Source organism: Apteryx mantelli, chromosome 7, assembly GCF_036417845.1.
Source record: "Apteryx mantelli isolate bAptMan1 chromosome 7, bAptMan1.hap1, whole genome shotgun sequence".
Taxonomy (NCBI): domain Eukaryota; kingdom Metazoa; phylum Chordata; class Aves; order Apterygiformes; family Apterygidae; genus Apteryx; species Apteryx mantelli.
Genome location: NC_089984.1, coordinates 40018358 through 40041122, shown reverse-complemented (window position 1 = coordinate 40041122; position 22765 = coordinate 40018358). Strand labels below are relative to the sequence as shown.

Here is a 22765-nt window from a genome sequence, read left to right as displayed (position 1 = left end):
ATACAAAGGGATAACAATAAAATTATAATAGGACAAAATGTCAATGGATCTGCATGAGACCACAAGTTTTGGTGTCCAAAACTGTTCTAGTTACTGCACTTGTCTTTTAAGGAAAACATAGAATCTCCTTGAAGATCAATTCCGAGAGGTCAGAGTGGTGGTTCTGTGATAAATAATTTCCTACTAGTAATTGGGTTTTTGTCCTTTATGGACTGGCATAGTGAATGATGCAGAATGGCTATTCAGTTTCAATTTAACAATTAGAGTTGTGTTCATAGTGTTAAAGAAACTTTACAATAATCCCCTGGAGGGAGCTTGTACTATTCACACTATTTACAAGCCTTCACATGCTTTTTTCTGTTGGCAAAACTATTTGTGGAAAGTGAATTTTAAATTAGCACATGCATAATGCCGCCACCTCTGCAGGCAGACTCATTCAGTCAGACAACAGAAACAATACTACACACAATCCATGTGACAATTCACAAGTGAGGAGCACAGCACAAACGGGAGGGAATTCTTCCTGTACAGTAACCTAGATTAGATGCTCTATCTCAGTGTTTTGAGGATGAAAATAAGATTAGCAACATACAAGTTTTCAATGATTACTCTGAACAAAAGTGAATTTTGCCCACCGTGCATAACAAAGTATGAGTTTAGGATCAATCCAAAGCCTGCAGTTAAAAAATAACAACTTTCAGCTAACCAGAGTGTACAATTGTTATATGTGGCTGAAATGAGCCTCTCTGTCAGTGTGATTAGTGACATGTTAACTTACCTCATTTCAATCACTTCCCTTCTGCTTTCTTCATACTTCTCTTTCCACTCAGCTACTTCTCTTTCCTTGGCCACAATCTGAAACAAAGAAAGCAAAGAAAAACAGGTAAAAACAAGCATTCCATTAATGAGGAACTTAGACAAGTATGTGTACAATTTCTCATTTAATACCCACTTCTAACAGCAGAGATACAGATTTTAAATGCAGATATAAGCATCCCCAAATAATTTTTCTGTTTCAGACTGTAAGAACCAAGTAAATAATTTTGGATGTGGAAACACACTCAAGTTTCCCAAAACTAACTGAGGAAAGTAGATGAAATGTTATTCTTGTTTCGTCTTTCATCACCGATTACAACAGGACACTAAAAGAAATACTGTATTTCTCTATAAATGGTGTGTCATTCTGTCTGATTTGACGTGGAGAGGAATCTTAGAATTCTTTTGTACATGGTTCTTGAATAAGGTCTCTTGATTTGTCCTGCAAAGGGATCTACTGGTTTTGCATGCATATGTAGAGCTGAGTATCCACAAAATCTTATATCCAAAGGACTGCACTCCTTTTTGCCCCTTTCCTTAACACATTCTATCACACAGTTTAAAATACTCTAACACTAGATTGTACAAATATTATTAAGAACTAGACTAGTATTGTGTGTACCTTTGTGAAATACCAATTTTTAGCATCTCACAATGTTTATATAATTATATACCAATGTCAAGGTGCACAGACTACAGACGAGGCTAAAAACAATACAGATTCCTCTCACATAATGCTTGATTTTCATTTACACCAAATAAATAAAACTTACAGTATAGCACCTTTTGCTTTGGTAGACTCTAGCATAGCCGGGAATAGTTTCAAGAATAGAGCAAGTGATTGTAATTGTGAATGATTTGGGAGAAAACAGGAAAGTACTATACCACAAAGAGAACATATTTCCTTTTCCAGATTCTGAAGAAAATTACCTCTGCTCTGGCAAGTCGTAGTGCAGAGTCTAAGTCTTGCTGTGGGTAGAGAAGACTTGTGGTGCTTTCTGCCTCTGAGGTGCCGATCCGGGAGTACAGTGCACTTTTAGAGATGGAAACATCTGCTGGGATGGCAGGTTCTCTCTGTGTTTGTTTTTTAAATACAAAGAAACGAAGCATTAAATATGTATTTTACTAATATGTTTTCTGGGTTTAGTGCTAGGCACCAGGGTTTTGAGCTAGCACTAGAATCCTGTTCACTACTAAATTATAACAGCGATAACAACATTGATTAGAAAATTTGAATTTAACAATCAGAAAATATACATTTAAGATCCAAGGAAAGCATCAGGAGAGTCATATTACCCTTATGCAGAGAAAATAAAGACAGAACTTTGTCCCCAATATTAGAAAAGTTAGCAACTGAAGTAGCAATTTCATAAAAATACGCACAAGAAAAGCACTTGAGGAGAGGAAACTGGAATTAGGGCAGAGAGCTTGTTAAAGGGAATTCTGCTTCCATAAAACAATAGATGACACCACATGAACAGGAGCAAAAAGATATCTCACCCTCTTGGTTCTGACCTGTCAATATACTGTATCTATCATAAATAGTATTTCATAAAACGTGTGAATATCGAAGTGATGTTACTGCCCTCTGGTATTTAGCATGCAATTAGTAAGTTAAGTCAGATTTTATTTGCAGCTGCCAATTTTACTCATGTCAGTGGTCCAGATTAAGTCAAGAGGCAAGCAGCATGTGAAATGAGGAAGACAGAAAAATAAAAAAGTTATGTGAAACTCAGATACATTGCCCTGCAAATAACACTCCAAATACAAACAACACTATTCAAAGTGCATTGAAACTAGGGAGATTATAAAAGACAGCTAGGAAGATGCTAAACAAAAAACCATTTTTTGATACCGTGCACAGCAGTACTACAGTCTGGATTTGTATGCTTTCATACTTTAGCAACACTTTTTCCCCTGCACAGTATACCACAGTGCCTCTTCCATGCACTTTTTCCCCTAAAGCAAACCCCTCAGAGATGACCCTCCTTTAATATATATTCCTTCACAGCTATACCTCCCTCTGTCCCCTACCAACACATGGTGTGTAGTGATCAACCAGCCAATGCACGCATGCCGCCTGCCTGCCTGGGTACTGTCTCTGGCTGCCTGAGAAACGTATCAAAATATTCCCTCAGCTGCTGGTGAGTGAAAAAAATAATTTCAGGGGTTGAGGAGACCATATCCCTACTGTTGGGATTTAATGTTCGACTCCCCTGTTAAACATGCATGAAATCGGCTAAAGGAATCAAAATTATTGAGGAGGAGGAGGAGGAGGAAGAGGAGGAGGAGAGGGGAAGACAGTACACAGATGATTGCAGTCACCTAAACTGTGCTTCCTTACAATACCAGGCTAAAACAGGCTGGAGAATGAAATTGTCACAAAAAATTAAAACAAATTGCTTTATAAAGAAGAACAGAAAATTCACATAGAAACCAAATGGGAGAAAAGGTTAACAGTAACAGGCACCTTTATGAGCTCTGTCATGCTTCCAGGTTTCAGAGAACAGAAACGGGATTCCCTCAGACTGCCGAGTGCTGCAATCCACATGACAACAACATACAAACACAGGTCAGATCACCCTCAGGATACTTCCATGATCTGGACATAGGCTGTTACCTCCATTTCACAGAACTAGAGGCTGAGGGACTGGTTTGGGTCACCCAGTTGCCCTAGTTTGCCCAGGACAGCCCCAGATTAGAAAGTTTGTTCTGACATTGCTGAAAAACATCTAGACTTTGTGTGTCTCGATGAAAGCCCACGACAACTGAATTGTCCTTTCCTCCATCTCTCAAGATACAACCCTCAGAGAGCACAGCAGCAGAAAGACTGACTCGGCCCTGGCCAGGCACATGTTCTTCCTCACCCAACCCCAGGCAGGGTGATGTGCTCCAGGCTTCAACCTCTGCATCAAGCAGAGCAGCCTGTGCCAGGTGACAGGTCTTGTCCATTCATTTTACTGCTTACTTAAAAACCCAGAAGTTGGTCTCCAGAGGCCTGGTCATCCACAGCCCTGTGCAATCCTTTCCATTCATCCAGAGAATTGTGTAAAGTCAGACTTCAATGACCAGTCTGATTTAGCAGGATTTTATGGTTGGTTAGCACTAATGGGAAGTGCAAGATAAGATGGAGGGCTTGACTATGGAGAAACAGGGCCCATTCTATTTGTGATTCGCAGAGAGGTGGACTACTATGTTGTACTTGAATTTATTATGTATTTTCTTTTCTCATTGTCTTGATATGAAATCCTTCCATCCAAACGAACTTTGTAGGAGAGAACTTGTATCGGAGAATGGCTGAAATGCCTTGAATTTCTGTGACCTAACAGGATACAAGATACTGCACATAGCACAGAACACTCAAGTGTGCGTGTGTGTACGTGTGTGTGTGTTGCTTGCTGAGCCAGTCTCAAAACTGCATTCTAACTTACAAATTTCAAATCTGAGTTGATCTCAGAGGTCATTTTTAACATTCTAATTCTGTCCATTCATGAAAGTGAGTAGATAACGTCTGAATCAAGGCTCAGTTCTTCTCTCCACAATGGGCACGCAAATAGACTTCATTAATTTCAACAGCACATTCTTTTGTACAGACACAATTAAAGAAAACGTCAGATGTTATGCCATAAATTATTCACTTGTTCTCAGTTCTCCTCACATATCCTAGAATAGAAAGGATCCAAAAGTACAGTTAATTTTTTTTGCAGTCCTTGCTGGGTCCTCACATCACACCTGACTGAAGAAACTATCTTAAGAATTATATACAGTGCTTTCTCTAGGAAAACACAGGACTAGATAGATGTTAAGGATTCCACATCTGTAGGCAACATTAAGAAACCACACCAGCAACATTAAAAGACTAGGCAAGTAAATTTAATTAGGGCAAGAATGAGCTAAACAGTACTTACAAAACACCATACTTCATGTGTATTTATACAAGAGACTCATTAATTTGCTCAGCATTTTTTGTTCATTTTTAAATGTGCAAGTCATTTAAATCTTACTTCTAGCATTTGCAGAGCAGGCACATTCCTTCTCCTTTCTACATTTGGCTGTGAACACACAAAATAATGATCAGTTCCAACATAATTATGAGGTGCTACCTCAAATCCAGTGGATTTGCCTACCTCACCAAAAAGCATCACCAGATCTATCAAATTTACATAGCCTGCCTTCTTGAAAGTATCTCCCAATATATAACAACTACGCAGGAAAAAGTACATCTGGGACACAAGCTCAGATATCTATGTATGTGCACATATACAAAAACACATGGAGCTGTCCTCAGTGAAGGTAAAACACGTAACCAATTAAAAAGACTAGTCCTGGCTAAACTCAGTATCAAAACTTCAAAAAAAAAAAAAAAAAAAAAAAAAGTACTTTATTTGTTCCTCAAACACAAAGCAAGAAAAACCTAGAGATGAAAAAGAGCTATTATATCATCAAAGCTGCCCTCAAAAAAAAAGCTATAATGAAGATCAATCTGCTGAACTGTATGTATCATATTTCAAAAGCCTCCTAGAGCTTAATTTGATGAACTCCCCTGAAGACATTGCTGGAAACTATTAATTGTGGTAAAAGAAACACAAATTTTCTCAAGCTGATACGAAAACATGTGTCAAAATAACTGCCAGTCTGATGAAAATATTTAAGAAAAGAAGAACATTTAAACTGTTTAACACATAACAGTGCATTTTTTAAAAATACTTATATTAGTCTGGTATTAAGCACTACATTTTTCTAGCTCTGTCTTGCATTTGAGTAAATTGTACAAAAGAATAGTATTAATAAAATGCAAAACAACTTAAAATTTCCAAAAACTATTGTAAAAACTCTTGGAATTTAACCATTTAATAGAAACCTTTGCAGTACCGGTCTGATCATTACGGTCCTAACTCTGGAAACACTTCACACAAATCACAGCCGGGTTCCTGGATTCTGCCCTTGCCCAGACAGCCCTGTCATAAGAACCAATACTAGTCTTTGGGATTTTATCTCAAAAAACAGTTTTATGCAGCTCCAAGATGATGTACAAATGAGTAACTTATTTCCTGCCTCCAAATATTCCTATCATTAGAAAATAAAATAATCTGATCAACAGAATGATGGTATTGCCCCAATTAACTCTGTCAATGCTTTAAGTTCAACACCTAACTGCTGGGAAGGTAAGCAGTTAATTGCGGAAGTAATACGCATATGGATTTATAAGTCACTGAACCTCACACAGAAAGATTATAGAGCCTGCAGGGGAGTTACAACTAAATGTGGTCACTGCAATCTCAGTGTAAATATTAAAGTCCAGTGCATTTCTTTTTCTCTTCCCAGAATCTTTTACACAAACCAGATATCTGATCAGAATGAAACTAAATGAATATTGAATAACCAGCTATAGTTATCTCACTTCAAGGTCAAAGTAAAAAAAAACAAATAGACAAGAGCATTGCAATGAAAGTGAAAAATAGTTCTTATATTGTTTAGAGGAATAAGTATTTAGCCCTATTGAAAATTAGCTTGCTCTTTACAAGCACTCAAATACTATTTGGGTTCAAATCAAATAATCTAATCTTTTAACTAACTAACGTGTGCAGGCAGGTCAATGGAGGTGTAACAAGACCTATTTATGCTTCCAACTATATTGAAGAGCAAATAAAATCCAGGTATAAGCTCTGCATGCAAAGTTTTACTAGAAAAAAAATAGTATACCTGTTTGAAGGAAATACACCTACCTTACTACTGTGAACACCCCAAAGAAGAGATGCATTCTAATTCCATTCTTGCCCATATCTTTCTTTTCAGTTTCTCTCCTTTACTGAGATCTAATTTCAACACCACAACTCTACATCCTCTCAACATCTGTACAGAAAGGCTGACATGGACCCAATCAGCCTCCTGTTGAAGTTGCATCGAAAAAAAATGGCCACAGGATATACTAGTGCAGACAGTTCAATCCAGCAGTGTTAATTAATCTCAAAACTGGAAGACTGAAATCTTTGGCAATGTAAAAATAGCAGACCTGCCCTCCTGTTGTTGAAGTCCATGACAATAAGTTTGGGAGCGGCCAAACAACTCCCCTCTATCTGAAAAGAACAAACTTCATTCTTATTCTTAGGCATGGTACTAGCAGAAAATACTTCAATTAATCTCAATTTTCATGTAACTTAATTTGCCATAACAAATTATTTTGTTTTTATTTAGCATCCTATGCTTATTATCCATCCTGTAATAGTTTAGCAAATGTTTAATAAAATTATACCACATTAAGAATAACTATGGCCATCCATCCAGCAGGGAATCCTGCCAGTTAGCAGGGGAATTTAAGTCACTGCAGTCATCTGGTGGATCCTCAGAATCTTTCCGGGGTAACACACAAGGATTCACATACACACAAATCTACAGTCTTCTGTTTAAGATAGAACAATCTAACAAGTTTCTGAATTTTTAATTTTCTTAAATTTCTGCTGTGTTGGCTAGTAGCAAGAATACAAATATCTAACAGAAGTTTTCTGTATAACCCGTAAAGAGCATCTAGATATAATTATGTGTTTCATCTCAAGTTTTCTGATGCTGGAGAGCCTGACTGCTGCACATTACAGCAGAGTGCTGGAAAGACAAGGAGGGGAGAAAGCAGCTGAGTGATCCCATCTCACCCTTTTCTGAGACAGACCACTCAGGACAACAGAGCAACGGGATAGTTGCACACATTAGTGCTCAAACATGAAAATGGTATTTATTTTTTTCAGTCCCTCCTCTTTGTTCTTTCTATTCCTAATTAGAAAAATAAGCTCAGTTTCCACTGAAGACAACAGCACGGTTTTCTTGATTAAAAAAATGAAGATTATGGCCATATACTTTAAAACATCTGTAAATCTGTAAGGAATGAGCTCATTTTGGTAAATATACACACATCATGGAAATGGCTAGCTCATGGGCTATTTAAGATAAGCACAAAAAATCAAATATAATCAAACCATTCATCACTTTTTAAATCAAAGTACAGTTCATCTAAAAAAAAACTTTATGAATCAGCTACTTTATGGTTGATCTTTAAAGCACCAAGACATTCTACTTTATAACCAGCCCGAATGTAGTTATTATGCAATGAACTACTACTCGAACATTAAGATGATACAGGACCAGGTAAAAGGTTTGCCACTGACTTATTAATGGCCAGTATAACAAGAGAAAGGTCACTGGTGAACGATACATCAGAAGTGCATTCTCCTCGTTTGGAATAAAATGTCTCATTGTATCAGGATGCTGCCACACTGTCAACATCCTGTTGATACCACATTCCAAGAAAGTCACTAACGCTTTTTGGCTTTTGACTTTTTTGTTAAGAGCACCATAAAAGGCATCATAAACTGGCTAACCATCAAATGCAGTACACAGAGCTAGCATTTTAGTCTAGTTCCAAACACAGTGAGGATCACATGCATCCTAGAGCAGTGTCACATTGACAATGTCCCTCTGACACTGATGAGGCTCTAACCAGCATGCTATAGAAGCAGCAATTAAAAAAGCTTTAGATCTTATGAATGAAGACACTTTGTGTGGGGGAGGCCATTTTCCCCGAAAGCTCTAGAGCTCTTCCAAAACCATTGGAGTTCCATTCTTCAGGAGCCCGAAGTGGGGTGCTGCTTGAACTTGCCACTTCTTAACTTTGAGTATCAAGAGGTCTGATTTCAACCTGAAATGACCAGGCAAAATGCCGCAACAGCAAAATCTGTATCATCTTTGTAAGAAGTACGTTTGGTACCTGTTTTGTCATCAAACATTTTAGGACAAATCTTGCTGTAAATAAAAACTGAATGGCCATGTAACTGCAGAATTTGACTGTCTCCTGTGATAGATACATGCCTGCTTCTTGCCTTCAAACCTGCCTTTTGTGAATATGAATGTGGCGGTACTCCATGAGTGGAGCAGGTGACAGCTTTTTTGTGTGCACTACTGCTTTCAGCATGCGCTTTGGTGTCACAGACACTTCAGGTGCACACAGCTTCAAGCTGCACTCAGAGAGGCTTAGTTACCTTATTGTTAAAGAAAATGCAGCACTCTGTTTCTTAATCTGTGCGCACACACACACAGCAGGCATAAAACAGATACCTCGGCATCTAAGGAGCAGAAGGAAGACAGGGTAATCTGCCTGGCTAACTTCAGTGCTTCTATCCTCATTGCGGCAAACTCTAACTCCTCCTGTCAAGTGTTTGGTTATGAGCAATCCACAGAAAAAAAAAAATATTAAGAACATACTGAAAATGTTTAACATGTTCCAAAAAGGAAGACTATATTTTAATGCATTGTGATGACAATTCCTGGATGACACACACACATCCCATGTTCTTTTCATGATGAGAACATCTATACAAAACCCCAGGTTTTGGTTAGTTTTGAGGTAGGTATATAGACAAACAATTTTCATTAGGGACTAACAACTCTTTGGGCAAAATAAATGTTTTCTTAAGTTAAAGTTGTTTTTCACATTTTCTCTCATTTCATTTTTACTTTATGTGAATTTATGCCAGCTGCTGTTCTCACTGCAACCTTATCCTGCCATTTTGAAATTTGAATATGAATATTCTAGAAAATAAGTCCTGAGACACAAAATTGCTCTACAGAAGATTTCCTTTTTCTAGAAGACACCATGCCAATTCTACATTAGACAACTTAGCAGAAAAACAGGCCTAATTTTCATTTCACCCAGGTCTAGTATTGGTTTAACTTCAGAGAGCAGAATTAGGGCCTAAATCTCTGGAAATCACTCTATGCATACTGAAGCACTAAGGCCAGGTGTCAAGACAACCCTCTACACTGGGTCCTGTGTTCAAGCTTAAAAGATTTTGCTTTATAAAGACTTTTACAAAACATACACGTCCATGGTATTGGATAGCTGAAACTGTTTTATGTTTAACTTTACGTATGATAATAGTTAAATTAAAATCTCTATGTCCCTCAAGTTCCTAAAAGGCTAAAATTACTTTGGAAAGAATCAAATTATTATTTTGCTTCTCCATCCCCCTTCCCTTCCCCCTCACCCCTTTCAGACAGGGTAAAGCATTCCCTACCTGTGTAGAGAAAGAAAGAAAGGAAAATTGACATTTACATTTCTGCTACAAACCTGAAGTTTCTGAGCAAATACTGGAGGGTTCTTTTCTGCTAAGTCAGGATCTAGATATTCAGGCTGATCGCATATTGAGGTTTTCTTAGATATCCTATTGAGAAGAGCATCAGCAGAGACAAAGGAGTCTTCAGGAGATGTCTGAAGTGTAAGGAGGATATAGAATAAGTAACAGAGATTGCCCAAGCAGTTAAGGCCTAAAGTGACATATCTGTCTGCAAATCTTTGATTCCGACTAATTTGACAGCACACTGAAGATTCCTTTTCAAAGACAAATGATTGATAGGTGTGTAAGAGACATAAAGAATAATTATTCCTAATTTAAAAGCTGAATAAATTTTGCAAGATAGGAACATGAAGTAAGTGATACTAAGACCTCCAAAGCAATGGTTCTCAAACCATGGGTCACAGGCCATTCCTGATACTTCTACAACAGTTTTCAGACTAACACCATGAGTTGTGTTCAAACAATACCTGATGCTCAGTTCAGGTATCTCTAAGGCAGTCCAAAAGCTTTGAATACCACCCAAACTGAGAAGAACCTTAGCAAGACTCTTCTTGCAGCCCCTGCAAAGTCTTTTGCTGTTTATAGGGGGTAAATTCAATTACGTTCACTATGATAACATGATCAGGATAAATATGTAACATGAAGGTGGACAGAATTAGAATGTTAAAAACATGACCTCTGGGATTTGAGTACCCAAGGCTCCAGTTGGTGAGGAAAGTCTTCAGTCTAATAAAAATGCCTTACGAGACAACGTCAACAGCATCGTTAAACAACAAAAAGGTATACAATTAAGCATAGTATTAAAGTGAGCTTCTTCTCATTTTGACTCTTTAGTAAATCATATATTGTCATACAGGTGAGCATGCTTAGTGTTGTAGGCATTTGTGAAACAAGTTTGCCTGGAAAAGTGACAGCCTTAAGGGAACCTACATGAATTTGAGAACCAATACCCTGAGGTCTGTATGCAGTACAGGCTGGAAGTAAGGAAGTGCTGACCACTAATTCAAATCCAATCCAGAGAAGCCACTGAAAAGGGCGATTTAATTGGAAGCAGGACTGAGTTCTAATGATCAAGAAAGAAGTGAATTTTACATCTGCAGCATCAGATGACATCAATACAGTTAACAGTTTATAAAAAAAAATGTGAAAGAGCACCTGTTCCTCACCACAAACCTTTGAAACCCACACCACATGTAACAGAACAAACCAATTCTGTACTTTTATATAAAAATACCTATTTTATATACAAAACATCTCTAAAAATTTTGGGTTAAAGCACAGCATAAAAAAGCCTTGTAAGAAAAAAGCCCTTCAGAGTATCTACTTGGAGCAAGAGATCACAACATTTTAAGCTATGGCAAGAATTCAGAAATTTCTTCTGAATTCCATTAGTGTTCTCTCAAACTTTCTCCCTTGTTTGGATCCTGTCAACATGCTGCTACTAAAATCTTTAAGCACCACACTGAGTTTTTACTCTGTTTACAAGCCCTAACTGTGCTGTCTTCCATGACATAAGAATTTTCTACAGGAAGATGATTCCCACACACTTATCATAAATTACTTACTATTTCAATGGTCTCTGAAACTGTTCCTAGAGTCATGGACTCTAGGTCTTTCTGTTTTGATTTGTCAGGTGACTGTAAGTGTGCTTCTTGACTGGCAGCTAGCACTCGGGAAGCTGGATGTTGTATTTTCATTCCAGAGGATTGCTGGGCTTCAGGGTCTTCAAAACTTGACCTGTGGAAAGATTGTGTACATACTTTCAGAGTGGAGTACAAGGCTGTTATAATTCTACTTCTGCTAACAACTAAGCAAGTCCTCTTCAAAACTTTCATATGTTTATACATACAAATTATTACAACTCAACTTTAAATCATTATATCTCATAACATTTTTGAAATACCCTTTCAAAGCAACACACAGGAGCCATTTAAATAAACCCATTTCCATCAGAAAGGACATGCACATGCCTTAAATATTTCTCACTTGTCTTTTTACCCCATTGGCATTGTGAACTAAATTTCTCCCAAGAAACAACTTTTACTGAGAACAGATGTCCTTAACAAGCACAATTTTTGAAAGTAAATAAAACCCACACATCCTGCTATTAAGAACTAGATTCATTGTTCAGAAAATATAGCTTGCAAAGGCCAAGCGAAGAGTTGCAATCAGATTTCTAGACTGAAATTAAAATGACCTCAGTATCTGAGAAAAAAACTTAAGTAGGAAGCCACAGTCTAGAGAAACAGTTGCCACTGCGACTTTATTTAGTAAGAATATGAAGGAGAAATACATGTCCTTATTCCCCCCATTATACAATTTCTGTATCTCCTATTTCCTTTCTTCCTTGTAATCTCCATCATATGTGAACGCAGATGGGAATCTATTTTTAAACAAAAAATTTGGCAAAAGCAGAAGCAGTGAAAGGAAGAACTGCCTGCGTATACGCTATTATGGTAACCCATTTCTCTGACATCCTTTCACTGCTGAATTTGTTTGCAGCGACATACCCTGAGCACGGCGTTGTAGAATCAGACAGTCTGACAGGAGGTGATTTGACTGGGCTCTCTTGCTGTGCATCAAACATTAAGTATAAAGACTGTTTCTTCGGGGTGCTATCATCCTGCTGGCAACAGGAAAGGAAAGACTCATTAACCAACTCAACCATTCTCCATTAAAATTAATTCACTGCCTCAAGTGACCCAATGACTTGATAAACAACTAATAATATAGGACAGTAATACAGTCTTCACTAACTGATACCGAGACGATCCCTTTGAGGAATAAACAATTAAAGAACATAGGCTAAAGAGGTCACTCTTTGTAAATGACCCTTCCTCTCCCACTTTGGAGTTCATCAAATTTCTGATCCTGTCAGGCAGAGGCATCTGTTGACTTAGTGTTACCAAAACACTCATTAATATCAACTTTATTCTTATCAATTTGAGCACCTCACATACATGCTTAATTTTCCCAACTGCCACTGCAGATGTACACACATTAGATCTAATAAAGCTATCAAATTCATTAATTAAATAGAAGTCAGGCAAAACCACTGATAATGTACAGTACTGTATTCCATATTTTACATTCGTTCCGTATTCTCTCCTGATTCTCTCCATCATTTTCTCAGAAGTTTCACTCTTGTTGTTCCCTCCCCCCCAATACTTCAATAGCTGGTATAGACAGCTCTGAACTCTACACTGCTGGGAATAGTGATCTGCTTTTAATCTCCAAAAAGAACTACTATGATACTAATTTAAAAATAAAATAACAAAATGGAACTAACTGTACTGGATTTAGGTCAACAAAGCACAGCAATTTATTCCAGTTATGCCAATTTAAAGGAACTGGGTTTACAAATCTGCTGCAGGCGTGCTATAATTAATTGAAGGAGTAGTGAGGCTGATGGCATTATCAAGACAGTACATTATGACATGAGAATGCAAATGAATGGAAATGGAAGTGAGAACTTACAGGCACAGAGGAGCCTATTTTCTCCATATATTCTATTTCATATGAGTTGCCATATTCCAATTCTGCAACAGAAACAAAAAAGAGCCATTAAATATGTGCCATAAAATGATTTTTGCATAAGTAAATGAGATCTCATCTCATTTACAAGGGTCACCCCATTCTGAAATTTTAATCTTGATGTTTTTCTACAAGACATTAAAAATAGAATATACAGAGAGACAGCACAAGCTGTACTGTGCTTTGATTTTCAACAATGAACCTATGACACATTTCAGGCAAATTCATTTGCCTGAAAAATTCCAGCTTTATCAATTTGTTCCGCCCAAGATTCTGTCTTAGAGTCCAGAATATTAACAAAGTTTCAGAGCACTTTGAAACTTCCGTCTATCATGTTATCTTATCACAGAAAACATATTTTTCAATGGTTTGTAACATTGATCCTGGTTTCCTTTAATGTAAACCAAAAGATTTTGCAAGCTGATGAGTAATCAAATACTTTCTGTTTCTTAAGGTATATCATGCAGATCTTAATCAAGAATGACTACCGTGATGTCACTTGAGATTAAAAAAAAAAGAAAAAGATACATGAAATACCTGAAAGCTCATTGAACAAAGGGTTAGACAACAGCCCAGCTTACAACGCTTTTCACGTTTTAGTTACACAGGAAATGCTTAAGGCAGGAAGACTTACAAAGAACCCTAAATCTAAACCCTAACAAAAATGCAAATCTTTACTGCTATTTTACTTCTAATTTCTGAATTACACTAGAGGGAATAACCAGCATTTCTTTCCAATCCATGGTCACCAGTATTGAGCTGATATAGTTGAAGACACAGATAAAACACAGCAAAACGGAAAGGAGAGCATACCCTCCTGCACCCAAATAAAAGTAAAGACTTTGTTGAATGATGCCTTTATTTAAAAATTTAAAAAAGTATTTTCCCAATGCTGTATTTTACTCAGTTGCCATGAATTTAATTCACTAAATTACATATTTAATTTAATTTCTATTATAGATAAGTTCTAATGAATGGCACACTAGCATTTACATTAAGATAAAAATGTGTGCAAAAATCCTGCTAGATTTGGGCAGCTTTTGAAAAGCAGGGCTTGTATCAGGAAGATGGTAATTGTCATTAAAACATGTAGTCTTTAAAAATGAACCAACCCTAAAGAAAATTTTTTACTTCTTTTTGTTTAAAAAAAAGTTTTGGAGGGTGCAAAGTGAATTTACAATGCTTAAAAAATGTATACTAAAAAAGCACTGCAGTGGACAAACAGTGTAATTCCACAAGTGTATGTATTCTGTAAGATAGCCACTGAAGAGAAACAGCCACAATCTCACAGTATCTCTTACATTTGGGAGATACTAATAAAAAAATTTTAACTAAAGAGAATGCTATAGTAGCAGGCTCCTCCAGTTTAAATGCCTGGCACTGTATGTTTTTAGCAGTTATAGGAATCCAGGCAGGATGGACAAGCTCCTGGTATCAGACACATGCTTCTTCCTAGCAAAAGCAAAAATAAACCAAAATGAAGAGATGAAAATCACCTTCTGGGTACAGTACTGCAGGAGAAATCATGAAATACCAGACAGCAATTTCCAGTGTTTTGTAACTGTCCTTCTGTATTTCATTTATCTTCAAATACAGCCCAGTCAGTTGCATCACAAAATCTTTATGGGGCAGCTTTATAAACCTAGAAAGCAACCTGTGAGTGAGCATACAAACACACCTCACAGACAGGAGACGTACTTCCACTGTCCTCTGCTGGCACAGATGGCAATAATTTTGCATCTGCCTGCATTGCTGGTAGCGGCCCTGCAATGGCAATCCAAATTGACTTTTGGGACAACACATATTTAACTTTACTGATTTAGAAATGCAGAACACGGATGGAAAGACTTCAACTAGAAACAAAAGTAATAACACATCTAGCTAAAGACTATTTGTTTTGTCTCACTAGTCTCTGAGGTTTCCAGCAACACCAACTCCTCTCTACAAGGTATCTCCTGTAAGACATCATCTCCCATACAAAATCTTAGGCTTCAGTTTTCTTCTATACATTTAAAAATCTGCAAATGCCCAGGATATCCTGTGATGTAAGATAATTATCTTTTATAAATGCATACAATAGACTTACTAAGTGATGTCCTCCACCTCCTCCTACAAATAGCTGCAAGATTACATCAGAATTTTCTGCTAATAATTACAGCTTATTTATGGTCCGTGAAACACGAAAATCGCAGCACTTATAAGCAGAGCACGCAACAGATGAGAGCTGGATGTATTGGCTAACTCACTAGCTGGGCTGTATCTGTACAAAAGCAGTGTCAGGTTACAGGCGAACAGTCACACCAGTGTCTGGGAAGGGTAAAAATACCTGCATTGAGAAACAGCCCTGGAATTACTCAAAAATTTCTCAAAGCAGCAGAAGCTGAACTGTCAAGGGAAAAAAAATTATTATTTTTAAGAGATCTGAAAAGCGGAAGCATTGTTGATTATAATTAGCATGTAATCTGAAACTCTGAATATACCATCCAGCACACATGAGACAAGACAATTAGCATTTAATTAGGAGCTTTGCTCACTTTCTTCTACCAGTTTGATAGCTCAGATGATTGCCTTAGAATATCTCTCACTATTCCTTTGTTCCATTTCCTTCCATATAATTTCCATTTGCCCGAATGAGTATTTTTTAAAAATTACATATTGACTTTTTTTTTTAAATGAATCTGAGGTGAACCTGTTGTTTAAAATGGAACCAAATTATAATTTGACAAATAAAATCAAATGGATTATCCAGACTTAAATACTTATCTAAATGGGAGACTCAGATTTCCAAACAGCCCAGGCCCTGCAGCCTGGCATGCGCATATGAACATGTGCAGTCCCATTAAAACCAGTGTGATTATTCATGTTTTAATGTCAAACACATCTGACCTAAAACCTTCATAGATCTTAATCAGGCAGAAACTCCTTAGAGACCTGGTCTAAAATGGTATAACATAGCTTTAGTAGTAGCCTGGGATATGGGTCAAAAGGTGAGGGAAAAAATTAAGTCTGATCAAGAAGAAAAAAATTAAAGCTAAATTAAACTCATACAATCCTCCCACCCACAAAGCTGAAAATATGCCCTTAGAGTAGATGTTACAAAGCACTATTTCTTCCATTAATCCCAATGGGGGCCACAAACAAATGTTCAAGTGGCTATATTCTGTCTTCCACATTTCACAGACCTGAAACAACAGTTCTGCTAACAGAAATTTCAAATTTCCAGCTTTAGATTGCAACTAGATTGGAAGGCAAAAGTATAAAAATCTTAATAAGCAGACATAGAATAAGCAGATATAGAATAAGATTTTATGTGGCACATGAATGATTACACAGGAGATATCCTGGACATTTTTTATGCATGAAAAAACCTGGATCCCAAAAGTGTGAAAGGGAGATGGTATGTTGAGGGTCTTTATGTAATACACAAACTTTGAGCAGAAGTTTTAACCCAGGGACCAGGGTTTTAACCTGAGACCTTTAGTACTATATTTCATTTTCTCCCACTCAAGTTAAAGAAACAGGCTTAGACAAAATCAGTAGTACAGCGACTTTGCATTAAAGACCATTAACCAAAAGCAGAATCAGCCCACAGTCTCCTGTGAAGGCACAGTGAGAACAGGTAGCATGTACTGAAGAATAGAGTACACCTATAATTAAGCATGCAAAGCAAAAGATAATTTTCTGTGAAGGCCCCTTTCATTTTCCTTTAAGATTCCTCTCTATTCTTTCTTGAAAACCCAAGATGAGACTACTTGGGTCACACCTTCAGCTTTCAGATCTGCATAATTGCCAAGTTCCCCAGACTGGTCAAAGAGTATCTTTTTTAGGTATCTTGTTCTCCCCAAACACTACAGTCCACATTCAGCAAAGCACATGCCAACATCCTAGAACAAACTGAAAATCCTTTGTCAATAAAGAAAACATTAGCTGGATCCAATCACTTATAAAGCATACCCTCTGTAGGGGAGCTGAATTTAGTCTCATTAACGAATGTAGACAGATCAGAGGGTTGTGGGTAGTCCTGTTTATCCGTGTTCAGGTCCACAGTCATGCACGTCCATTTCTGACTGGTCACTGAAGATGCCAGTTTCTCCTCATCTGTTGCATGAACCACCGTGGATATGACGGGAGGTGTTTCTGGAGTAGGCAGTGGAGTGGGATCCTGCATAAAAACAAGGGTCTGTTATAATTCTTTTATCTTTAAATAACATGCTGAGTAGTCAGCTTTCTGAATTCTTCTGCCTGACCCTAGTTATCTTTTTAATTCCATACTCTTTACTGCAGTTCTGTATAAAGTACTGAAAGAAAAAAAAAATGAAAGCACTTCACACTGAAGGCATTTAGAATTCTACTGTGGTAAGTTTTCCTAGTATAACTAAACTCTTTGATGATAAATACTTATAGTGCAAAGCTGCCCTGATAACAAGGAAGAAAGAAAATCCAGTCATTTAAATGTTAGGCACTTGACATAAGCAGCACACATCCATGGCTGAAGTCTTTGACTAGCAAAACTGACTTTTTAGACTTCCCTCATAGTAGCAGGCCTTCATAGGTCTCTGAGGTCATGAATTCTTTCTCAAGACACTTCTGTGCTGTCCATCAGCATAAATAAAAGGGTAGGTTGGGTTGTGCAAAGACGAACAACAGCATGAAAAGAATTGTGCCATATCAAAGCAGTTAGGCGTTTACACACAGAACAGCTTTTGTTAACTCCTCTTCCAGGAAAACCACCTGCCAGCTGTTTGCAACAAGGAGTAAAACCATCCAAGCACATGATCCTGGTAGATCAGCCGACTTATTTTATTTCTATTTTCCTTCCAGCTTACCAATTGTACGCACTTAGTTTATTACTTCCTAATCTAAAAATTTCAGGGTGGATAGCCAGTTTAATTTTTCAGAATAATACCTAACTTGAAGGTATTTAATCATATTGCCTTTCCATTGTAATGTGGGTCTTTCCAAAGCATATGCACTAACAGTCTAATTGGAATTCCCAGAGCAAACACTAGGTCTAATAGACACTGAATACATGCTTTGAGAGACCAAAATTTTAATACGTTATGACTACAGCCCAATGCACTATACCTGGGACATCAATATGCTAATATTGTTTACTAAAACTTTTTTATTATAGAAAGTAGAATTATACAGTAACATATATCAAATTTCTCTTATTTACCCCTAACAAGACCACAAACCACAGGCATCAAAACAATGCAGTACTTTACCTGAGAAGGAGGATCAGATAATGGGGATCTTTTTGGTGACTTTTTCACCCTAAATGTATCACTAAAAGCAAAATTAAAACAGTTAACACAGTAATACCATAGAGAATCAGGTCATTTTACACTTAGCAAGAGACAGCTACAGAAAATGCAACCACTATAAACCCTTCTGCCTTAAATTCCCATTTATTTGGCAGTGGCACCACAGAGAAACATGCTGTAGGTACGTATTCTTATCATGCATTTGGAACAGGCCTTGACTCCCAAAAGCTGAGGAAAGCAGGATTGACATATTTGTAGATTCACTGAAAAAGTTTTTTCATGCTACCATATTTATAGAACAGAGGTATAATTTCACGGCAAGGGTAAATCAAATCCCTGCTCCACTGCAGACATCCTCAGTGGCCTTAAGCAAATTATTTAGCTTCTGTCTGCTTCAGTTTCCCATCTGAATATAAGGTCCAAAACACATCTTTACAAGAATGATCCGAGAGTGAAACCTGTGCTAAACTTCGGAATTAAGCTCCAAGAACCACATAAATCATTAAGATTAAGTAGGAAATCAGTATGCTTTGGATGAACTACATTCTATCTTTACAAATATGCACAACAGGAACCCCTCACCTTAAAATGAATATAGCAACAAACATGGCAATTCTGCTTCTGGGTCCCCTAACAGCTTGCAGTGCAAACTGGGAATACAGACACTGTAGCCCCTCAAAACCCCACAAGGTTAAATCAAGCAAATAGAATGAAGAATATACACTATGTGTAGGTGTACAGTTATGAATGTTGCCTTAGGTTTGTTCACTATCAGTTAAAAATATTTCCTAACCAGGAAATAAACCAAGTATCTACCAGCTCTTTTAATGCATAGGGACAGAGTTAATCAAATACATTTTTGCTATTAACTAGAAGAAGCAAAAAAATTTCACATCAAATCTTGATAAAGATTTAATGTTTGAACCAAGGTGCAGTGGCAGAAATTACTGCCCATCAGCTCCTCCTGATGATCAATGAATGGCAAGATAAATGCTAAAAATTATAATGAAGAGTTTCAATTGATAGAAAGTAAATCAATACCATCTATCTATAGGGGAAAATAAATTGGACAGTTGAATATTAGTATATTCAATGCTGCTAATTATCTAGTTATGACGCCAGAAATAATTAGGGTAACTTATTCCTTTAAGAAGGAGAAACATTTCTACAATGTTGTATTCTATCATTTAAATTAACAAGAGAAATAAAACTTTCATGTATTAGCCAAAAGATATGAAATCTATATACTTTTAAAATGAGGATTTTATTTGACAGGCAAACATAATGAGGTAATAGATTCCTCAAACTCATTCACAGCCAGGCATTTTACTTAAAATAGCTTTCACATGTGCCAGTAAAATGATGTAGTTAACATAAAAGCTTCATGCTGAAGAATAACTGATCATGCTATAAAATAAATAAGTAAAATTAAAAAGCCCATAAATCAAAGAAGAAACTTGAATTGTTAGCTTAGAATTACTTACAACAGAGAACATACAGACATCACATCTTCTACCATCCTAAGACAAAGAAGACAAAGAAAAGAGAGACAGACAGAAGGAACTGACAAAAAGGATATACCTACAAATACTCTGTTAATGTGTTATAGCAATCTGATCATGCATATTTTCTACCTGTATAATCTTAATCCCTACTTTTTGTTGTGGAATAGATGGGGAGAAAAAAATAATCATTCTTAAATCCTCTAATGTTTTTAAATCCAGTGTTACACTTTTGACATGCTTTCATCTTACAAAACACATCTTTCAAAGCTGAGAGCTCTGAGTTAAATTCCTATGAACATACTAAATGTGCTTGCCTTATTTGATGGTAGCCACCTGCTTCCCCCCCCCCCAAACACAGCATTTGTTATTACATGGGATGTAGAAAGTGTTCTTGAGTGGCAGTTAAGCTTAAGGAAAAAGCAGTTATACAAGACTTTATGTCTACTGATCTGTTATGATAGCACAGAAAAAGCTACTTGACTGAGTGTTTCAAATTATTTACCTAAGTCAAGAAAGAAAATTACATTTCTTTAAATCTTCATATATTTTGGCTCTTGGTGAAATCTAAGTTTGTGTTCTGACAGACCAAATTGATTGCCCTGAAAACAGAAGCAAACCTTGCCAAGTAACTGAGGCTTAGAAAAGTTCTCATCTACTTCTAAGCTTGGCAACTTCAGCTCCACTCCCTTCATGCAGGATGCTCTTGAAAGCTGACACCTTCCATTTCTAAACACAGCCTCCAATCAGCCAACAATATGGAGCCTAATGTTTATACAAGCCACCTATTTTTATAGGCAGGTATTAAGGAGCCATCAGATTTAGTATCATCTGAGCAAGAATATCTATTGCAGAACAGTTTGGCATTTAGGTACATGACCAGAGAATAACTTCCGTCAAGCTGACATCCATTCTAAAATTGCACCTTTTCATACAGAAGTCAGCTCTTAGAACGCTTCTTGTTTTATTAAAGAATAATAACCATTTTTTCGTTGATTTTAACATTTATAAGACTTACTGAATGGCACAGACTCCACCTAGTACAAGCCTAGCAGTGGCTAGAGCTCACGCCTGTCTCCTTCACCTCCCATAGGTCTAATACAGAAATCACCGTCCATCTTTCCTCTTGAAGAACACATTTTCATACAGGGTTTTATTTCTGTGCCCCTCAATAGCGCTCATAAAAACCTCTGGCTCTGCAAAATTATCCATTAATTAGGCTTTTAGAAGTCCTGAAATACTACAGCATCATTTCCTAATTCTGACACACTCTTTTCTGCCTCTCAGAGCTGAAGTATTTTGCACTGGCTTTTCTCTGCTGTCCCACTCAAGGAGCACTGCCCAGGAGGGCCCTCCAGGCTGTCTCCCTACCAGGCAGGGGTTCTCCAGCACCGGACCCCATGGAGGAGTCACACCAGAGGCCCTTTCTGGGGAGAGGAGAGACTAGGGACAGAGAGATGCAGATACAGCCACTGCTTCCCATGGTATCCCCCAACAAGCCCAGGGCTAATTTCCTTCAAAAAAGTATTATGGCTCCAGGCAGCAATGTGTATTAATATGCAGATTCGCTTCTTTGTGAGAAACCACTTGTAAAAGTAGGTTATGGGGCTGCAGCAAGGAGACATAAAACATAATATAGTGAAAGCAGTCCCAAACAAGGGCAGAGAATTCCTGTAAATCCCTCAATACAAGCAATTGTAAGCCCTGCTCCAGAGTGTTTTAACTTCTACAGCATGATAAAGACCAGCAGTGAACTCTGAGACTGCAGGATAAGGCCTTCCTGTTATGGATTTTTCCAAGAAAAGGGACGGTTTTACAAACTTAACCCCTTGTAAATTCATGTTGTCCCCAAATTACTAACTTTGTAATTGATTCTAATATTCACAACTGATGAACAGACTCAATGGGCTTATACAGGGTCTATCAACTCCACTAAAGCCACTGGAAGACATAAGGAGACTCCTGCTGGCTGTAAATATCAGACATCAGCCTCTGATGATATCAAAATTCTTCCTTCTCCCTCTAGTCTTCACAGGTGAAATCCAAATCGTCCCTCTCTTTCAGTCAGACTTTCAGTCTTCTGGGTTTGGACCAAACTAGTTTGGACTACAGGCTCAGAAAAATGTCTCAGCTTTAGCATGTATTTTATTTCCTTCCTTCATTTGCCCCAAACTTCAGGCATATCTCAAAACGAAGCACCATCAGAAAAAACTAAGCTCTTCCCTCAAAAAATAACCTAAAGAAAAAGGGCACAAACTACTTCAAATCTGTCAAGGGACTTGATTTAGAAGCCTGGAGGATAGCAGACTACTCAGAAAACAGCTGAACAATCTCTCACTCCATAAGGGAGGTCATTTTTTGCACTGCTTTGCAGTAACTTATCTTCAAATTGCCAGGTTTTTGTCAATTTTTAGTCACAATTTTGTTAGTTAGCTACCACATTTAAACCATAAGGGACATGCAGAGAGATATTTTCTTACAGAAACACAGGAGATAGATTTCAGATAAATGGGATATAAACTTG

The 22765-nt window shown here is 37.3% G+C and overlaps 1 protein-coding gene across 1 annotated transcript in view; it reads right to left on the bottom strand.

Annotated features, from left to right (window-relative positions):
- TACC2 (transforming acidic coiled-coil containing protein 2) overlaps nucleotides 1-22765 on the bottom strand; it is a 133436-nt gene that overhangs the window by 14150 nt on the left and 96521 nt on the right. Inside the window, exons 9-18 of the mRNA XM_067299616.1 lie at nucleotides 20224-20259; nucleotides 18701-18761; nucleotides 17427-17634; nucleotides 13416-13477; nucleotides 12449-12564; nucleotides 11504-11675; nucleotides 9932-10072; nucleotides 8920-9009; nucleotides 1747-1890; nucleotides 779-855 (exon numbers count right to left, since the gene is read on the bottom strand). Of these exons, the coding sequence (XP_067155717.1) occupies nucleotides 779-855; nucleotides 1747-1890; nucleotides 8920-9009; nucleotides 9932-10072; nucleotides 11504-11675; nucleotides 12449-12564; nucleotides 13416-13477; nucleotides 17427-17634; nucleotides 18701-18761; nucleotides 20224-20259 (1107 nt within the window). The remainder of the gene's footprint in view (nucleotides 1-778; nucleotides 856-1746; nucleotides 1891-8919; nucleotides 9010-9931; nucleotides 10073-11503; nucleotides 11676-12448; nucleotides 12565-13415; nucleotides 13478-17426; nucleotides 17635-18700; nucleotides 18762-20223; nucleotides 20260-22765) is intronic.